This window comes from Aotus nancymaae, unplaced genomic scaffold (genome assembly GCF_030222135.1).
Source record: "Aotus nancymaae isolate 86718 unplaced genomic scaffold, 86718_ANA_hifiasm-v0.15.2.pri h1tg000057l, whole genome shotgun sequence".
Taxonomy (NCBI): domain Eukaryota; kingdom Metazoa; phylum Chordata; class Mammalia; order Primates; family Aotidae; genus Aotus; species Aotus nancymaae.
Window position 1 is genome coordinate 22,870,773 of NW_026988471.1, and position 20,957 is coordinate 22,891,729.

The window sequence follows — 20,957 nt, forward strand, 5'->3', positions numbered from 1 at the left end:
TTGGGTTTGTAACCTAGGAGTGGAATTGTTGCATCATATGGTAACTCTATGTTTAACTTTTTGAGGAACTGCCAAACTTGCCCACAGCAGCGATACCATTTTAAATTTTCATAGCAATGTATGAAGGTTACAGTTTCTCCACTGCTCAGAGTTCATTGAACTTCTTGTATCTGTGGGCTTAAATCTGGAAAATTTTTAGCCATTTTTCTTTTTTTTTTGTCCGACTGAGTCTCACTCTATCACCCAGGCTAGAGTGCAGTCGAGTGATCTCAGCTCACTGCAACTTCTGCCTCCCAGGTTCAAGTGATTCTTGTGCCTCAGCCTCCCAAGTAGCTGGCATTACAGGTGTGCACCACCATGCCTGACTAATTTTTGTATTTTTAGTAGAGATGGGGTTTCACCATGTTGGCCAGGTTGATCTTGAGTGCCTGACCTCAAGTGATCCACCTGCCTTGTCCTCCCAAAGTGCTGGAATTACGGGCATGAGCCACCGAGCCCAGCCTATTTTTTAAAGTACTTTTTCTATTCTCTCCATCTTTTGGGAAATATAACTATATGTACAATAATCTGCTTGAAGTTGTCCTGTAGCCCACTGATACTCTGATCATTTTCTTCAGTTTTCCCTCCATGCATTTCATTTTTGGAAAACTTCTATTGGTATGCTTTTAAGTTCACTAGCTTTCTGTAATGTCTAATCTGCTGATAAACCTATCTAGTATATTTTTCATCTCATGCATTGTACTTTTCATCCCTAGAAGTTTTATCTGGATCTTTTTGTTGCTGTCTTTTGTTTGTTTCTTGCTGTTGTTGTTGTTGAGCCAGGATCTTGCTATGTAGCCCAGGCTGGTCTTGAACTCCTAGCCTCAAGTGATCCTCCTACTTTGGCCTCTTAAAGCACTAGGATTACAGGTGTGAGCCGTCATGCCTAGGCCTTAGTTCTTTTTCAAACATTTTCTTCTGTCTCAACATGTCTGCTCTTTCCTCTAGCTTCCTTAACTTATGAACTACAGGAATAATAACTATTTTAATATCCTGGTTTAATAATTATAGTGTCTTGGTCATTTTTGGGGCAGTTTTGGTTAACTTTCCTTATTATTATTGGTTAAATTTTCCTATTTCTTTGCATACCTGGTGATTACTGGTTAAATTTTCCATTTCTTTGTATGTCTGGTGATTTTTGATTGAATGCTAGACTGAATTTTAACTATGATGAGTGCTAGATATTTTTGATTTGCTATAAATATTCTTTTTTTTAAGTACAGCTGCACAGATTTCCTAAAAATATATTTCATTTTTTTCCCTGGGATTTAGTTAAGTTACTTGGACACAGCTGGATACTTTCAGTTCTTGCCTCTACAGGACCACAGCAGCATCTACTGTAGGGCCAATTTTGTTTCAGTACTGATACAAAACCTCTCCAAATACTCAACTCTATGCTCTTCAAACTATGGGATTTTTTTCCCCCTCTGGCTGATGCTAAAGGGACACTCGTGGGACTGTATGACCTCTAGGGATTGATTCCCTAATTCTTTCAGGTATTTCTTTGCCCATTGTTCCTTTGGGTAGTTTTCTCACAGGCATACAGTGTTTGCCATCAGCTGAAGACTCAAGGGGACCTCTGTGGACTTGACCCTTTGCAGCTCTCCAGAGCTCCATCTATCTTGTAGCTTTCTTCCCTCTGGTATTCTAACCTGTGAACTCCAACTGCTCTCCAACATATGAACGCCCGTCTCCCCTCCTCAATTCAGGGAGACAGCTGGGCTGTCTGTTTTCTGTTTCTCAGGGGCCACTATCCTTTGCCTGATGTTCAATATCTTGGAAACTTGTTTCATCTATTTTCTTTTTTTTTCAGTTGTTTCAGGTGGGAGAGTAAGTCTGTTCCCTGTTACACTGTCTTGTCCAAAAGTGATTTTTTTCAAACAGTTGTTTTCTGCTCCATTCTTTTACTCCTCACTTCTGCAACTCTACCCATTTGTGGAGGTTTTGATACTGTCTCATAGGTCACTATGACTGTTCATTATTTTCTAATCTTTCTTCTTCCTTTATTTTTCAGATTGGGTAATTTCTAATGATCTGTCTTCAAGTTCATTGAGTATTTTTATGTCATCTCTAATCTGCTGCTAACCCATTGAAGTTTGTTTATTTTTCAAATTTAAGAACTGTATTTTCCACTTGGTTTTTTACAATTTCTGTTCTCTGCTAAGATTTTCTATCCATTAATTATGAGCATATTTTAAGCATAGCTATCATAACTGTCCTAAAATCCTTGTCTTCTTTTTTTATTTCAGATTTTCATATCTAAGATAATTTTCTTTCTTTGTTTTTCTTATTTTACTTCAAGTTCCAGGACACAAGTACAGAACATGTAGGTTTGTTAATAGGTATACATGTGCCATGTTGGTTTGCTGCACCTATCAACCCCTCATCTAGGTTTTAAGCCCTGCATGCATTAGTTATTCATCCTAATGCTGTCTCTCCCCTTGCCCTCCATGCCCCCGAATGGCCCTGATGTGTGTTGTTCCCCTCCCTGGGTCCATGTGTTCTCATTTTTCAACTCCCACTAATGAGTGAGAACATGTGGTGTTTGGTTTTTTGGTTCACATTTTAGTTTGCTGAGGATGATGGCTTCCACCTTCATCTATGTCTCTACAAAGGACATGATCTCATTCATTTTTATGGCTGCATAGTATTCCATGGTGTATATGTGCCATATTTTCTTTATCTAGTCCATCATTGATAGGCATTTGGGTTGGTTATATATCTTTGCTATTGTAAATAGTGCTGCAATAAACATACATGTGCGTGTGTCTTTATAGTAGAATGATTTATATTCCTTTGGGTATATATCCAGAAATGGGATTGCTGGGTCAAATGGTATTTCTGGTTCTAATATCCTTGAGGAATTGCCACACTATCTTCCACAATGGCTGAACTAATTTACATTCCCACCAACAGTGTAAAAGCATTCCTATTTCTACACAGCCTCACCAGCATCTATTGTTTCTTGACTTTTTAATAATTGCCATTCTGACTGGTGTAAGATGGTATGTCTTTATGGTGTTGATTTCCATTTCTCTAATGATTAGTGATGTTGAGCTTTCTTGGCCTTGTAAATGTCTTCTTTTGAGAAGTGTCTGTTCATATCCTTTGCCCAGTTTTCGATGTTTTTTTTTTCTTATAAACTTGTTTGTTTTTTTGTAGATTCTGACCTTTGTCAGATGAGTAGATTGCAAAAATTTTCTCCCATTCTGTAGGTTGCCTGTTCACTCTGATGATAGTTTCTTTTGCTGTATAGAAGCCCTTTAGTTTAATTAGATCCCATTTGTCAATTTTGGCTTTTGTTGCAATTGCTTTTGGTGTTTTTGTCATGAAGTCTTTGGCTGTGCCTATGTCCTGAATGTTATTGCCTAGGTTTTCTTCTGGGTGTTTATGGTTTTGGGTTTTACATTCAAGTGTTTAATCCATCTTGAGTTAATTTTTGTATAATGTGTAAGGAAGGGTCCAGTTTCAGTTTTCTGCATATGGCCAGTTTTCCCAGCACCATTTATTAAATAGGGAATGCTTTCCCCATTGCTTGTTTGTCTGGTTTGTTGAAGATCAGATGGTTGTAGATGTGTGGTGTTATTTCTGAGTCTTCATTCTGTTCCATTGGTTTATATGTCTGTTTTAGTACCAGCACCATGCTGTTTTGGTTACCATAGCCTTGTAGTATAGTTTTAAGTCAGGTAGCATGATGCCTCCAGCTTTGTTCTTTTTGCTTAGGATTGTCTGGGTTATATGGGCTCTTATTTGGTTCCGTATGAAATTTAATGTAGTTTTTTCTAATTCTGTGAAGAATGTCAATGGTAGATTGTTGGGAATAGCATTGATATATAAATTACTTTGGGTAATTTGGCCATTTTCATGATATCGATTCTTCCTATCCATGAAGATGGAATGTTTTTCCATTTGTTTGCATCCTCTCTTATTTCCTGGAACAGTGGTTTGCAGTTCTCTTGAAAGAGATTCTTCACATCCCTTGTTAGCTGTATTCCTAGGTATTTTATTCTCTTCGTAGCAATTGTGAATGGGAGTTCATTCATGAATTGGCTCTCTACTTGTCTATTTGTGTATAGGAATGCTTGTGATTTTTGCACATTGATTTTGTATTCTGAGACTTTGTGGAAGTTGCTTATCAGCTTCAGAAGTTTTTGAGCTAAGACAATGGGGTTTTCTATGTATAGAATCATGTCATCTGCAGAAAGAGACAATTTGATTTCCTCTCTTCCTATTTGAATACACTTCATTTCTTTCTGTTGTCTGATTACCCTGGCCAGAACTTCCAGTACTATGTTGAATAGGAATGGTGAGAGATGGCATCCTTGTCTCTTGCTGGTTTTTAAAGGACATTCTTCCAGCTTTTGCCCATTCAGTATGATGTTGGCTGTGGGTTTGTCATAAATAGCTCTTATTATTTTGAGATATGTTCCATCAATACCTAGTTTATTGAAAGTTTTTAACATGAAGGGTTGTTGAATTTTATTGAAGGTTTTTTTCTGCATCTATTGAGATGATCATGTGGTTTTTGTCATTGGTTCTGTTTATGTGATGGATTATGTTTATTGATTTGCATATGTTGAACCAGCCTTGCATCCCAGGGGTGAAGCCAACTTGATCATGGTGGATAAACTTTTTGAGGTGCTGCTGGATTCGGTTTGCCAGTGTTTTATTGAGGATTTTTGCATCGTAGTTGAGCAGGGATATTGGCCTGAAGTTTACTTTTTTTGTTGTGTCTCTGCCAGGTTTTGGTATCAGGATAATGCTGGCCTCATAAAATGAGTTAGGAAGGAGTCCCTCCTTTTCAATTGCTTGAAATCGTTTCAGAAGGAATGGTACCAGCTCCTCTTTGTATCTCTAGTAGAATTCAGTTATGAATCCCTCGGTCCTGGGCCTTTTTTTTTTTTTTTTTTTTGGTTGGTAGGCTATTAATTACTAGCCTAGGAGGCCAAGGTCACAGTGAGCTGTGATTGCGCCACTGCACTTCAGCCTAGGCAACAGAATGAGATCCTGTCTCAAAAGAAAAAGAAGAAGAGTTATTCAGGAAGAGAAGAGAGAGCAGAAGGCTATTTGCTTGGTAGGCTATTAATTACTGACTCAATTTCAGAACTTATTATTAGTCTATTCAGGGATTCGAATTCTTCCTCGTTTAGTCTTCTGAGGGTGTATGTGTCTAGGAATTTTTTCATTTCTTCTTGATTTTCTAGTTTATTTGCTTAGACATGTTTATAGTATTCTCGATGGTAGTTTGTATTTCTGTAAGTCAGTGGTGAAAATATCCCTTTTATCATTTTTCAATGTGTCTATTTGATTCTTCTCTCTTTTCTACATTATTAGTCTAGCTAGCGGTCTATGTATTTTGTGAAGTTTTTCAAAAAACCAGCTCGTGGATTCACTGATTTTTTTGAAGGTTTTTTGTGGATGATCAGTATGTCTTATGTAGTCTAAAAGCCTCAAATAGAGGCCTAATTTAATCTATTTTTACTCAGAAAAGTAAAAGCATTTTATAAGATGTAGAAAAAAAAGTGGGTTCTAACTACCCAACTCTGGGAAAGTCATTTGACCATTTTGAGATTCACAATGCCTATGAGCTGAGTTACATTTTGCTGTAGCCAAGAGCAGACAGATTAAAATAGTCTTTAAAAAGCACTTGGTGGGTTGGGCACAGTGGCTCAAGCCTGTAATTCCCACACTTTGGAAGGCTGAGGCAGGCAGATCACTTGAGGCCAGGAGTTCAAGACCAGCCTAGCCAACATGGCAAAACCAGTCTCTACTGAAAATACAAAAATTAGCCAAGCATGTGTTGCACGCTTGTAATCCTAGCTACTTGGGAGGCTGATGCATGGGAATCACTTGAACCCTGGAAGTGGAGGTTGCAGTGAGCCAAGATGGCACTGCTGCACTCCAGTAGCCTAAGCAACAGTGACATAGCAAGACTCTCTCTCTCAAAAAAAAAAGTACTTGATGGTATGATTTGGAGTAGACAAACTGCATGCATAGAGAATGTTCCAGGGATATGTCTGTCATGCAAAATATAATGATTCCAGATAGCACTAATAATTTTTGAAGATTTTCTTTACAACGTTTAATTCTGTCCTTTCAGGTCTTAGCTAAGGAAGATACTGATGCAGCTATTCAATCAATATTATACAGAGAAAATTATATAACTAAGGTAAGAATTGGCTACGAAATGCATCTCAGTTAAAAATTGAATATAGTTTTTCCTTTTTATATGGAGCATATTCTATAAAAACTATTTAGAAAATATGGAAAATAGAATTAAGACCACTCCCTTGCACCTGGAATTAACCTTAAGGGATCTCTGAGATTGCTTCAGTGGATTTTCTCTCTTTCTATACTTTGTGGGAATTCCTTCACAACGAGGCGCAAAACTTTCCCTCTACCAGCTTGTTTTTTTGTTTGTTTGAGACGGAGACTTGCTCTGTCCCCCAGACTGGAGTGCAGTGACGTGATCTCAGCTCACTGCAACCTCCATCTCCTGGGTTCAAGCGATTCTCCTGCCTCAGCCTCCTAAGTACCTAGGATTACAGGCACATGCCACTACGCCCGGCTAACTTTTGTATTTTTAGTAGCGATGGGGTTTCACCGTGTTAGCCAGGCTGGTCTCAAACTCCTGACCTCAAATGATCCACCTACCTCAGCCTCCCAAAGTGCTGGGATTACAGGCGTGAGCCACTGCGCCTGGCCAAGTTTTAATTTTTCTGTAGAGACTAAGTCAGACTATTTTGCCCAGGCTGGTCGTGAACTCCTGGGCTCATGCAATCCTCCTGCCTTGGCCTCCCAGAATGCTAGGATTACCAGTGTGAGCCACCGCACCTATCCTAAATCCTCATTCTTAAAGGCCCAGCCCAAATGTCTCCCACTTTGGGAATCTTGGCTTTGAAAAAAAAAATCATTTCTTTCAATGTATGCAATATAAAAGTAAATATACACAATGTAAAATTTCCCATTTTAACCATTTTTTTAATTTTTAAATTTATTTTATTTTTTATTTTTAAAATTTTTGTTTCTCATTTCAAACATTTTAAGTATACTGTTCAGTGTCATTAATTACATTAATAATGTTGTGCAACCATCACCACTATTTCCAAAACTTTTTCATTACTCCAAACAAACTGTGTATTCAATAAGCAATGATTCCTCATTTCTCCCTCCCCTGCACTTGGTAACCTTGAATCTACCTTCTGTCTCTATGAATTTTGCCTTTTCTAGATTTTTCATATATGTAGAATCCTATACTATTTGTCCATTTGTGTCTGGCTTATTTCACTTTGGCATATTGTTTTCAAGATTCATCCACATTGTAGCATATATCAGAACTTCATTCCTTTTATGGCTGAATAATATTCCATATTACACATATAAATAAATGTGGTTTGTAGATACCACATTTTGTTTATCTGTTCATCTGCTGATGGATACTTGGACTGTTTCCACCTTTGGGCTATTGTGAATAATGCTGCAATGAACATTGGTGTAGGAGTATCTATTTGAGTCCTGGATTTTCATTCATTTGGGCATATACCTAGGAGTGGAATTGCTGGGTCTTATGATAGGTCTGTTTAAATTTCTGAGGCCCACCAAACTGGGACTCTTTTAAGAATCTAGGAAATGGTTTTTCTCTCCTCTGTCTTCAGTTATCTTATATATAGTATGCCATATATATATATATCATATATAAATATACATCTTGCTATATTCCTCCTCCCACTGTTTGTGGATTTGTTTCTTAGGGATGGGTTTTTACTATGTTGCCCAGGCTAGAGTACAGTGGCCTGATTGTAGTGAACTGCAGTCTTGAACTCCTGGGCTCAAGTGATCCTCTAGCTTCAGCCTCCTAGGTAGCTAGAAATATAGGTAGGCACCACCTCACCTTGCTTTTGATTTGTTCTTTAGTCTTTCTCCCCAGGGAGAGCAGGCATGTTGCCTCAACTACCTGTGTTTTCCTTGTTTGCAGCAGAGTGTATGTCACACAGTAGAAGTTAAAGCCAAAGAAATGATTGAATTAATGAATGTCTTTATGGGTTATTCTTAGGAGTAATTTAAACTTATGAAGTTAAGTTCTAAGTTTTTGAAAACTTAAAACTTAAATTAAATTTGGAAAATTTTAGAACAAGAAAGCTTTAGGATAATATATTTGTCTTTTCTATCACTGTTTACTAGGAACTAGATAAGTATTTACAACATCAAGCCTTCTTAAATACAAGAAGAAAGGAGATGTTATATAAAAGATGGGTCGACCATGTGGCACATCCTCTTCAGAAGAAAATTATAGAAAAAGTTTGCTCACATAAGAAGATTAAAAAAAGGAGGCAAGAGGAATCAGACAGCTTTATAAACCATGTAAATAAAAAGGTACTAAGAGATAGAGATCATTTGATGCTTTTTTCAGTTGATTTAAAACCTAATGTCATCTTTGTTCATTTATAACTATCCAGTCAGTCTGTCCCTTTCCCCTCTACATATGTATAATCTATACCCTGTTATAGAATAGCATAAAGTATTCTTAAATCCAGGGCATTTGGAAAGGACAGAAAAGGAAGATTAGATTTGGATTTAATTGTGTACATTAGAACCATTTTTCTGTTTTCCCCATGTGATTATTGATTTGAATTATCAAGTTCAGAAATTTGGGCTGGGTGTGTGGTTCACACCTGTAATCTCAGCACTTTGGGAGGTTGAGGCGGGTGGATTACCTGAGGTCAGGAGTTCGAGACCAGCCTGGCTGACATGGTGAAACCCCGTCTCTACTAAAAATACAAAAATTAGCCGAGCATGGTGGCAGGCACCTGTAATCCCAGCTACTCAGGAGGCTGAGGCAGGAGAATTGCTTGAACCTGCAAGGTGGAGATTGCAGTAAGCCGAGATCACACCACTGCCCTCCAGCCTAGGTGATGGAGCAAGACTCTGACTCATAAATAAACAAATAAATAAAATAATTTGGACTCTAGGTTCAGGACATATTTTTCTTTTATTCTGGAACTTGATTATTTGCAAAGCTCTAAAATATAGCTGTTCTAGCATTTTTTTAAAATCTGAGATGTTTGACTAGTAAGCATTTAAGAACAAATTTCCAAATATTTTAGTGTTCCAGCATTGTTTATTAAAATCTTACAAATTTTAAGTAGATTCCTTCCCTCGCTATACTTTATTGCTTGAATAAATTAAATTTCAAATGTAGCCTTCTCTTTCCTTTTGCATTTGTCACTGATGCCGCTTTCAAGCATAAGAATGATGCTGTGTGTTTGACTCTCAAGTCCTGATATGCTCAAAATTAACTGTGCACCTCTTGTTCTTATGTGTGGTTTTATTTCCTTGTTATAGGGAAATGCATTTATGGAACATTATGATCCAAAGGAGTATGATCCCTTTTATATGAGCAAGAAAGACCCCAATTTTCTGAAGGTAGGGTAGATTTCTTTTTTAACTTTGGTATTATGTGTTTGGTTGTTTTGAGCAGGCTTAATATCTGAGCACTCTTTTAGTGATTCCCTAAAAGTGCAGTAACATTTTAAGCATAGTTTCCCATCACCTGATCTTAAAAAGGAACAAATAGCCAAAGGCCAAAGTAAATTAAATCTCTGTAAAAATGGAAAATATTGGATAATGATTGGGTAATAGGTAATGTTTAAAAACTCCATAGACTTTTACATTAGTTACAAAAGTAACACATTTTCGTGGTAGATAAATAAGAAAATTAATTTTCAAATTAAGAAAATAAAAAACCAAAATTCCATTACCTGGAATTAACTCATTATAATGTTAACTCATTAACATTTTTTTATATATCTATCTAGACTTCTTTCTATATGTGTGTATATATACACATTTTTATTTTATAAGAATGGAGTTACATTTGGTTTTATAATGGGCTTTCCTTCCCTTAATAGTTTATTATTTGCTTCTTTGCTAAAAAATATAAAATATAAAATATAATTGTTTTCGTTGCATGGTATTCTGTTATTAATAGCAGAATTAATTAACCTTGTACTGAAGGATTAACCAAGTCTTAGGGTTTTTTTCCCATTTTATTTCACCTTTGCTGCTACTGTGTGAGATAAGTCACAGATGAGACAAGTGAGGCTCAGGCCACTTGTCAAAGTCACCCAGCTGTCAATAGCAGAGCACAGATGTAGTTTTTTTGTTTTGTTTTGTTTTGTTTTTCTGAGATGGAGTCTCACTCTGTTGCCTAAGCTGGAGTACAGTGGTGCGATCTCTGCTCACTGCAATCTCTGCCTCCTGGGTTCAAGAGAGTCTCCCCCTCTCCAAAAAAAGAGATTCTCCTACCTCAACCTCCCAAGTAGCTGGGATTACAGGCATGTGCCACCATGCCTGGCTAATTTTTGTATTTTTAGTAGAGACAAGGTTTCACCATGTTGGCCAGGCTAGTCTCAAACTCCTTACCTCAAGCGATTTGCCAGCTTTGGCATCCCAAAGTGCTGGGATTACAGGCTTGAGCCTCTGCTCCTGGCCTTATCTTGTATAAAATGTTGTTTTGAAATATGTATACATTGTGGAATGACTAAATCAAGCTAATTAACATATACATTGCCTCACAAACACCAGTTTTTTCTAAGTGAGAACACATAAAATCTACTCCCTTTGCAATTTTCAAGAATACAATACATCGTTATTAACTATAGCCATCATGTTGTACAGTAGATCTCTAGAAAAATTTTATGGCAGCTGAGTGAGGTGACTCATGCCTATAATCTCAGCACCTTGGTAGGCTGAGACATGTGGATCACCTGAGGTTAGGAGTTCAAGACCAGCCTGGGCAACATGGCAAAATTCCATCTCTACTAAAAATACAGAAATTAGCCAGGCATGGTGGCATGTGCCTGTAGTCCCAGCTGCTCAGGAAGCTGAGACAGGAGAATCATGTGAACCCGGGAGGTGGAGATTGCAGTGAGCCGAGATGGAGCACCACTGCACTCCAGCCTGGGTGACAGAGTCAGACTCTGTCTCAAAAAAAAAGAAAAGAAAAGAAAAAGAAAAATGTTATGGCTGAAAAAATATAATTGTATTGCATTCAAGTGAATTTAGTGACACAAATTATTTGTTAATAAGGTTTCTTGAACATTTAAAAAGATACCATTTTTAAATGGTATTTAGGGAATACTTTTTATCCTTTTTAGAGAGGTTTTATTAGAATTGGTATTGGCCCTCGTGTCCAAATCATTGAGAAGTCCAATATTAATTGTTTTTGGAGGTCTCCAACCTTAAGTTGTACAGTCATGCTGTGGGCTTGTGTCATCCCACAGAATGGTCCCACAGCCTCCCAATTGTTGGTGGGACACATCTCTGGTCCCAGGCCCAGGTTGTACTATGGTTGTTATTCCTTATGATCACATGCTGTGGCTTAGGTGCTGGCCCCATTTGTAGACCCAGCATTGCTGTTTCACGTCTTCAGATCCAGGTCTGTGCCCATGTCTGGCAGAGACTCCACCTGAGAGTGTCTCGGGTAGACTCCAGAGGCTGGGATCCTGGTGATCTGCTCTGTACTCTTTATGGACCTGGCACCTCCCAGACGCTGCTCCTGAGCTGCTGCAGAGTCTATAAACTTGTCCTTATTCTCAATTCTGGGTTTTCCAGTGGAGATATCCAACGTTAACTCCTTTCCCCCTTTTAATTTCCTCAGTACAGGAAAGGTTCATCCTGCCCCTTCTTTCAACAGTAGGGCTTGAGATGATGCAGAGCATCTGGCTTCAGACCAGCCCAAATGACCCTGTCTGTCTTCCTTTCCTGGGAGTGGGACAGATCTGACTTTAGGAACACAGAGCCTTGATTCCTTCCTTCAGATGGATCTTCAGCATTTCTTTGAATGTGCTTTGTGCAGCTTTACTTTAAAATTAACTTTATTAAGTCTTCCTCCTTCAGTACACATCTTTTAGATATTCTTTATGATGAAATGGAAGTATGCGAAGAGCACTTCTGCTGCTACTGAAATACGGATGATTGCTTGAATTGTGAGCTGAACTGGCTGCTTTCTTTTTTCTTCCATTAACACCATTTTTACTTGAAAGAATGCCTTACAAACTATGGTTAGTAAGTCCTGGGTATTTGGTGGGTATTTTCTAGAAAATGAATGAAATCAGCTTGTCACTTCAAGAAAAACTACTGACGATATTTGTTGCCCATGATAAAATGTGAGCTTTCAAGCAAAACATTTGGAATTTTGGAAAACTCATATTCACCATCAGAAGTGTGATAGTGTCCCAATACTCAAAAGCTCTTACTGGTGAAATTGGTAATGATATTAATGAATGTGATTCTTTGATATTAAATAATGAAATGTACACACATTTGGAAGATCTTGCATAACTCCATGATCCAGTTTTCTCCCAAATGTTACAAAATCATGCATGGGAAAAAGATTCATTCAAAGTGCAAGACAGACTAGTGGACTTAGTAGAAGAGTATGAAAAATTCGTGGATATGGTTTCAGATTCCACATCGTAACTAACCTTTAAGAAACTACCTCTTACTGAGTTTGGATATAGTATCAAAAATGAATATCCACAGTGATCTAAAAAGGCTGTTAAAATACTCCTACCTCTTTCAACTACATATCTCTATATGGACTTTCTTCATATATGACAACTAAAACAAGAAATCTCAACAGATTGCCTGCAGAAGCAGATATGAGAATCCATCTGTCTTCTATTAAGCAAGACATAAAGAAGTTTACAAAAATGTAAAGCAATGTTACTCTTCTCATTTTTTGGTTTTTTTTGGGAAATACAGTTATTTTTCATAGAAGGATATGTTAAACATAATAGGCGTATTATTATTTTAAAATTAAAAAGCAATTTAAAAATTTCTGTTTTAATTTCTAATAAAGTAACTATCAATAGATCTAAGCCATATACACAAAAGTTATTTGGATATAACAACAACAACAACAATGTTTTGAAATAAAATAGTTTCAGAACCACTGTGTTATATACCTCCATTTATGATGTACAAGTGCTTGTCAGTAGAAATAGGAGAGTCTCAGGACTTAAAATTGTTGTTAAAACTTTAGATTTTTCTTTGTTTCTATCTTCAATTTTAAATTTAAAATTTGGTCTGGGTGTGGTGGCTCACGCCTATAATCCTACCACTTTGGAGGCTGAGGTGGGAGGATGGCTTGAACCCAGCAGTTCGAGACCAGCCTGGGCAACATAGGGAGACCCTGTCTCTACAAAAAAATTAAAAAATTAGCTGGACATGATGGCACACACCTGTGGTCCCAGCTATTTGGGAGGTGAAGGTGGGAGGATGGCCTGAGCCCAGGAGGTTGAAGCTGCAGTGAGCCACTGCACTCCAGGCAGGGCAACAGAGCGAGACTCTGTTGTAGAGCTTCAAGATGACTGGCTCACAGCATCTGACACTCATCTCCTCAACAGAAGAACCAAAATAGCGAGTAGACGATTGTACTTGGAACACATCATCTAAGAGAGAACACTGGAATTCCAGAGAAGTGACAAGGAAATATCTAAGGTCAGGAAGGAGAGGGAGGTGAGGCAGCCTGCCTTAGACTAACACGGGGGCTGCCTCAAGACACAGAGGGCCAAGGTGTGAGCAGCTGGCAGCAACCTTGCTGACCTCAGCATGGGTGCCATGGCTCACTTTCTTGCCTCTGGAAGACAGGCCCCACCTGTAGCATCACCTAGGCTGAAACATACACTCCCTAGCTGCTTGCCTATGCCTGTCGCCACTGAAAGCAACCCCACCCTTCCCGGCAGCAGGGACACAGCACAGCCACCAGCTCCCCTACCAGAGTACACTGCAGGGGGTGGGGAATCGCCCTGCTCCATCCACCATCGTTGGCCAGAGCCCACCAGCCTGCTGCTACCATCACAGCTGGCACCCTCCTGCACGCACCAACTGTGGGTCTGGAGACTGGCTCACTCAGCCTGTTGCAGCTGCTGCCAACACCCATGTGGGCCATTTGGGAGTGTCTCGTCACTGTTACCGCCATTGCCTATGCCATGTCCACTGCCCAGGGGTTCAAGAATCTGCCCATCCACCTAACCCACTACGGCCACTGCCTGCACCCTAGCAAGCTACCTGGAGACCCAAGAACTGGCCCACCTGAACCTATAGCACCGGTTCCAGTGTATGCTGCTCTGAGGACCAAGGCCAGGTATGCTTAGCCTGTCACTGCTTCCACTGAGGCTAAGGACTGGCCCACCCAACGTCCCCATCCCCAGCAAAACCTCACCACAGCCTTCAACAACTGTACCCTAAGCAACCGAGGAAAACACAGACACCACTGACACTGTTTGCAGCTGGATAAATCATATGGAGACTACACTGCTGCACACATCCAGGATCAAAGCCGAATTGTCTTACCCATCCAACACCATAGAAAACAAATCAAAAAACAGGAAGAAGCATCCGTTACCCCAGATGCACAGATATCATGTAAGAACACAAGAAACATGAAAAAGCACGGCTCTGACACCTCCAAAGGAGCACAGCTCTCCAGCAGCAGAGTCCAGTGCCATTGAAAATTTGATCTGCTCTTCATATATGAATAGGTCACATACAAATACCTGAAAACGATAGTACCTTTCTTTGTTCCTTTTTATAGTGGGTTAATATTTTCTTAATATTTTGTAATTAGCACTCTTTATAACTTCTGTAAAAGCAAAATTATACTGGGCAGTCTGATCACTGTTTATTTCAACTCTAATAGTCATTGTTAAAACGCGCGCACTGAATTAAGAGACCCTCCCCAAACAGGCTTTGTGTGAGCAACGTGGCTGTTTATTCACCTGGGTGCAGACGGGCTGAGGCTGAAAAGGGCGTCAGCCAAGGGCAGCGGGATAGAGTTGGTTTTATAGATTTGGGGTGGGTAGTGGAAAGTTATAGTTTAGGGCAGTTTTTTGCAAGCTGGGAGGGGGTTGTAGGGTGTGGAGCTACAAGGTTGACCAAGGTCAGTTACAAAGTCAAATGACCTTATCAATTAGAGGGGGAATAAGGAACAATAGAGATTATCTCAAAGTTAAGTAGGTGCGGCAGGGGTTGATCATTTCTTCGGTCTTCCAGGAACTCATCTGGAGTGTCCGTGCAGGTCACAGAGGTTAACATGGTGTCCATGGCACCGTCAGTCAGCCTAAAAGACCTTACAGTCGTGATGTGTATTATAATTATCCCTGAAAAACTAGCCTGATGAGGATTAGAAAGATAAATGAGTGACCTTTTAAGATTGTGGTAGAATTTCACTGACTAGGCCTACATGGTGAATGTCACTGTTCGTGAATCCTGTTTTTTCTTATGTAAACTGTCATTTTGATACTGATAATATTGGCCTTTAACATAGATTTAGTGCTTCCATACCTTGGCTCACAAATGATCTATATTTTGAATAACTTGGTTAAGTTTTAAGTAGTGTTAGTTATGTTGTTGATTATCAATGTTAGGCATTAAGATGAATATATGGATATATTTTTTCTTTTGTGCATGGGAAAGCAATTTTTTAAATTTGGGAACATATTATAACAAAATAATAACAAAAATAATAATTTTTGAAGACTGAACCCACACTTTGAAACAAGAGCTAACCTTGTCTCTTTGACTGGAGGGCCTTGTTAAGAGAGGTATTGGTATGCCCCCATCTCTTTGTAAATTATTAAATATACATAATGGTAAGCCTGTTTGTAAATACTATATTATTTACTCTTCTGGCATAAGAGCCATCCATATTTGGATGCTTAGAATAGACTGAAAATGTTTACTACTCAGACCTGCAACTCAGTCCTCAAACAAGTGCCTCTCTTGTAGGTTACCATCCCACCATTTCGTGACCCTTTGAAAAAAGCACAATATGACAAGGATAATGAAAAAAGAACTCTTCTTCAGTGTGAGACTGGTACTTAGTTCCTAATTGTTATGTGATTTCATAGCCCAAGAGCAATGGCAGTTGCCTTTGAGGATGTTAATTTAAATTTTTATTCTTCCCGCAGGCAAAATGTATACAATAAAAGAATTCAAAGAAGTTGAGAAGGCTCAGCTGCATTCCAGATTCCCACAAATTTCTAGTTCAAGGAACTTTATGACTCCAAATGAGTGGCTAAAACTGCCTACAGGATACATAGAAAGTGAATTTTGTAGAAGAAGAAGGTAATGGTTAATATACTAGAAATTATAGAACCTTTTGGACTTTGAAAATTCTTGAGACTGATATAAAATTTTTCATAGTTATTATTTTTTTTGATTTTCCTTTTTCTTTTTTTTTGAGATGGTCTCATTTTGAAAATTTCATTTTTCAGTGAAAAATCTGTAATTCTTATCTTTGTTTCTCTGTATGTGATATTTCTTTTTTCTTGGGTACTTTTGGGATTTTCTCTTTCTCTTTGGTTTTCATTAGCTAGACTATGATCTGTCTGTATTTGTTTTTTTCTTTTTATCTTAATGTTCTCTGAAGTTTTCGCATGTGTGGTTTTATGTCTTTTATTATTTTGGGGAAATTCTAGACCATTATTACCACTTCAAATATTTCTTATTCCCTATTCTCTCTACTTTTTTCTTCCTTCTGAGACTCCAATTATATGTATATTAGACCACTTGATGATGTCTCACAGTGCCATAGCTCTTACTCTGTTCTGTTTTTCCACTCTTTTTTTCCTTATTTGTATTTCATTTGGATGATTTCTGACTTGTTTTTAAGTTCGCTGTCCTTCCTTAGCTGTGTCCAATCTACTGAAGACCCCATCAAAGGAATTCTTCATCTTTGATATGATTTTTAAATTTCTAACATTACCATTTGATTCTTTTATATAGTTTTTAATTTATTCTGAAATTCTTCATCTGCTCATGCATGTTGTCCACCTTTCCACTAGATTCTTTACCATATTAATTATTTAAAATTCCCTATCTGGTAGTTCCAACATTAGGGTCATTTATAAATCTGGTTCTCTTGGTTGCTTTGTCTCTTGATAATGCCTTGTTTTGCCTTGCTTTTTTTTTTTTTTGCATGTCTTGTAATTTTTTATTGAGTGCCAGATACTTGTTGTAGAAGAACAGTGTACACAGAATATTTATGTGTAGAAATGGACTTGCCTTTTCTTCTCTCAAGCATTTGTGTGAAGGATTAGGCTTATCTAGTTGGAGTTCAATTGACTTTGGGTATTGTTATTGCTATTGTTACCTTTAGTGCACCACAGGCTTCAAATACCTCTAGTGGTTTGGCTGCTTTGTCTTGTGCTTAGGGTGAAGGTGGGGTACCAGAAGGATTTTCTCAAGTGTTTCTGCTCCTCCGTCTGTTTTCAGCTATCCATGCAAGCTGGCATCATAGAGGTGGAGGGGTGTTCTCTCCAAGCTCTTGCCTCTCCCATGGGAGTATACTGCTGTTGCATGTTGCTTATTGCAAGGCTCCTAGTGGAGGCAGAGAAATATCTTACGTTTTTCTCATTGAGCTTCAGTTTTAGGCAAGCCCTATAAGCCTCAGGAGCAGGGCTTTCCCAAGGTTCATTTTTCTTATCCTTGTGGCAGCCAAACTTGACCTTGTATCTATGGTTGTTCTTGGATGGCAGTTTCCTGTCTGTCTTCCAATGACAGCAGATTTCTGCTTAGTGTAAGAATAGGAGTCTTGATGTCTTTTTTTATTTTTATTTTTATTTTTAAGTTTTGTGGCTACATAGTGGTTGTATATATTTATGAAGTACATGAAATGTTTTGATACAGGCATGCAACTGATAATAATCATCTAAGTAAAATGACGTATCTATCCCCTCAATGATTTATTCTTTATGTTACAAAGAATCCAATTATGCCCTTTCCATTATTTTAAAATGTGCATTTAAGGTGTTATTGACTGTAGTTCCTTTGTTGTGCTATGATATACTAGATCTTATTCGTTCTTTCTGTTTTTTGTCCCCATTAACCCCATCCCTACTTACCCTTCACCCTCTCAATACACTTCCCAGCCTCTGGTAACCATCCTTCTGCTCTCCATCTCCATGAGTTCAATTGTTTTGATTTTTAGATCCTACAAATAAGTGATAACATGTGATATTTGTCTTTCTGTGCATGGTTTATTTCACTGAGCACAGTAACCTCCAGTTCCATCAATATTGTTGCTAATAACAGGATCGCATTCTTTTTTATGGCTGAATATTACTCCATTGTGTGTAAGCACATTTTCTTTATCCATTTATCTGTTGATAGACACTTAGTTTCCTTCCAAATCTTGGCTAATGTGAACAGTGCTGCAACAAACATGGGAGTGCAGATATCTCTTCAATATACTGATTTTCTTTCTTTTGAGTAGGTATGCAACAGTGGGATTGCTGGATCATGTGGTAGGTCTATTTTTAGTTTTTTGAGGCTCCTCCAAACTGTTCTCTGTAGTAGTTGTACTCATTTACATTCCCATCAACAGTGTACAAAATTTCTCTTTTCTCTACATCCTTGCCAGCATTTGTTCTTGCCTGACCTTTAGATATAAGCCATTTTAACTGGAGTGAGATGATAGCTCATTGAAGTTTTTTCTTTTTCTTTTTTTTTTTCTTTGAGATGGAGTCTCACTCTGTTACCCAAGCTGTAGTGCAGTGGCCTCTGCCTCCTGGGTTCGAGCAATTCTCCTGTCTCAGCCTCCCAAGTAGCTGGGACTAGAGGTGCACACCACCACGCCCAGCTAATTTTTGTATTTTTAGTAGAGATGGATTTTCACTATATTGGTCAGGCTGGTCTCGAACTCCTGACCTCAGGTGATCCACCTGCCTTGGCCTCTCAAAGTGCAGGTGTGAGCCACCATGCCGGGCTTGTGGTTAATTTGTAATAAGGCTTTCCTTCTCTCAAAAATCTGATGCCATAGTATTGGCTTCTGTGTGCATCGGGCAGCATGAGCCACTGCACCCGGCCTACTTTCTTTCTTTTTATTTTTTGTAAATCCGTTGTTGGTTTTTTGATTTGTGGTTACCATGAGGCTTGCAAATGCTGTCTTATAACCCATTATTTTTATTTATTTATTTATTTATTTTAAAAGACAGGGTTTCACCATGTTGGCCAGGCTGGTCTTGAACTCCTGACCTGAGGTGATCTGCCTGCCTTAGCCTCCCAAAGTGCTGAGATTACAGGCGTGAGCCATAACGCCCAGCCGTAACCCATTATTTTTAACTGACGACAACTTAAAACTGACTGCATATTCAAACACATGAAAAGAAAACTAGTGAAAACACTATACTTTAACTTTGTCCCCCTACTTTTTAACTTGTTTCTCTTTGTGTCTTATTGTCCTATTTCTTCAAAAGTTATTGTAACTATTTTTGATTGGTTCATCATTTAGTCTTTCTATTTAAGATAAGAGTAGTTTACACACCACCTTTGCAGTGTTATATTATTGTGTGCTTTTTTGTGTGTTTACTATTACCAGTCAGTTTTGTATCTAGAGATGATTTCTTCTTGCTTATTAACATCCCTTTCTTTTAGATTAAAGAACTCACTTTAGCATTTCATATAGGACAGGTTTGGTGTTGACGAAATCCCTCAGCTTTTGTTTGTCTGGGAAGGTCTTTATTTCTCCTTCGTACTTGAAGGATATTTTTTCTGGATAATACCTATTCGAGGGTAAAAGTTTTTTTCTGTCGGCACTCTATTTCTTTATTTTATAAATTTTTTTTGAGACAGAGTCTCACTCTGTCATGCAGGCTGGAGTGCAGTGGCATAATCTCAGCTCACTGCAACCTCCGCCTCCCAGGTCCCAGTGATTCTTGTGCCTCAGCCTCCTCAGTTGCTGGGATTATAGCTGTGCACCACTATACCCAGCTAATTTTTGTATTTTTAATAGAGATGGGGTTTCTCCATGTTGGCCAGGCTGGTCTTGAACCCCTGACCTCAAGTGATCCACCTGCTTCAGCCTCCCAAAACGCTGGGATTACAGGGATGAGCTACCGTGTCTGGCCATGTCAGCACTTTAAATATGTCATGTCACTCTCTCCTGGCCTGCAAGGTTTTCACTGAAAAGTCTGCCACCAGACATATTGGAGCTCCATTGTATGTTTATTTGTTTCTTCCTCTTGCTGCTTTTAAGATCCTTTATTCTTGATCTTTAGGAGTTTGATTATTAAATGCCTAGAGGTAGTCTTCTTTGGGTTAAATCTGCTTGGTGTTCTATAACTTTCTTCTACTGGAATATAGATATATTTCTCTAGGTTTGGCTAGTTCTCTGTTATTATCTCTTTGAATAAACTTTCTACTTCTATCTCCTCTGTAAGGCCAATAACTCTTAGATTTGTACTTTTGAGACTATTTTCTGGTCTTCTAGATGTGCTTCATTGTTTTTTATTCTTTTTTCTTTTGTCTCCTCTGAGTGTCTATTTTCAAATAGCCTGTCTTCAAGCTCACTAATACTTTTTTCTGTTTGATCAATTCTGCTATTAAAAGACTGATATATTCTTCAGCATGTCAGTTATATTTTTCAACTCTAGAATTTCCGCTTGATTCTTTTTTTTTTTTTTTTTGAGACAGAGTCTTGTTCTGTTGCCTAGGCTGGAGTGCAGTGGTGTGATCTCGACTCACTGCAACCTCTGCCTCTTGGGTTCAAGAGATTCTCATCGCTCGGCCTTCCGAGTAGCTGGAATTACAGGCACCTGCCACCACACCCGGCTAATTTTTTGTATTTTTAGTAAAGATGGGGTTTCACCATGTTGGCCAGGTTGGTCTCGAACTCTTGACATCAGGTGATCCACCTGCCTTGGCCTTCCAAAGTTCTGGGATTACAGGCATGAGCCACTGCACCCAGCCTCATTATGATTTTTTTTTTGCGATTTTTTTTTTTTTTTTTGACAAAGTCTCACTCTGTCACCAGGCTGGAATGCAGTGGTGCAATCTTGGCTCATTGCAATCTTGGCTCATAGCAATCTCTGCCTCCTGGGTTCAAGCGATTCCCTGCCTCAGCCTCCCGAGTA

At 38.6% G+C, this 20,957-nt stretch overlaps 1 protein-coding gene across 1 annotated transcript in view; it reads left to right on the forward strand.

The window, feature by feature from the left end:
- Positions 1–20,957, forward strand: part of FAM228B (family with sequence similarity 228 member B) — a 93,903-nt gene that overhangs the window by 54,689 nt on the left and 18,257 nt on the right. The window contains exons 5-9 of the mRNA XM_064363897.1: positions 6,140–6,208; positions 8,221–8,412; positions 9,382–9,462; positions 15,832–15,919; positions 16,014–16,170. Of these exons, the coding sequence (XP_064219967.1) occupies positions 6,140–6,208; positions 8,221–8,412; positions 9,382–9,462; positions 15,832–15,919; positions 16,014–16,170 (587 nt within the window). The remainder of the gene's footprint in view (positions 1–6,139; positions 6,209–8,220; positions 8,413–9,381; positions 9,463–15,831; positions 15,920–16,013; positions 16,171–20,957) is intronic.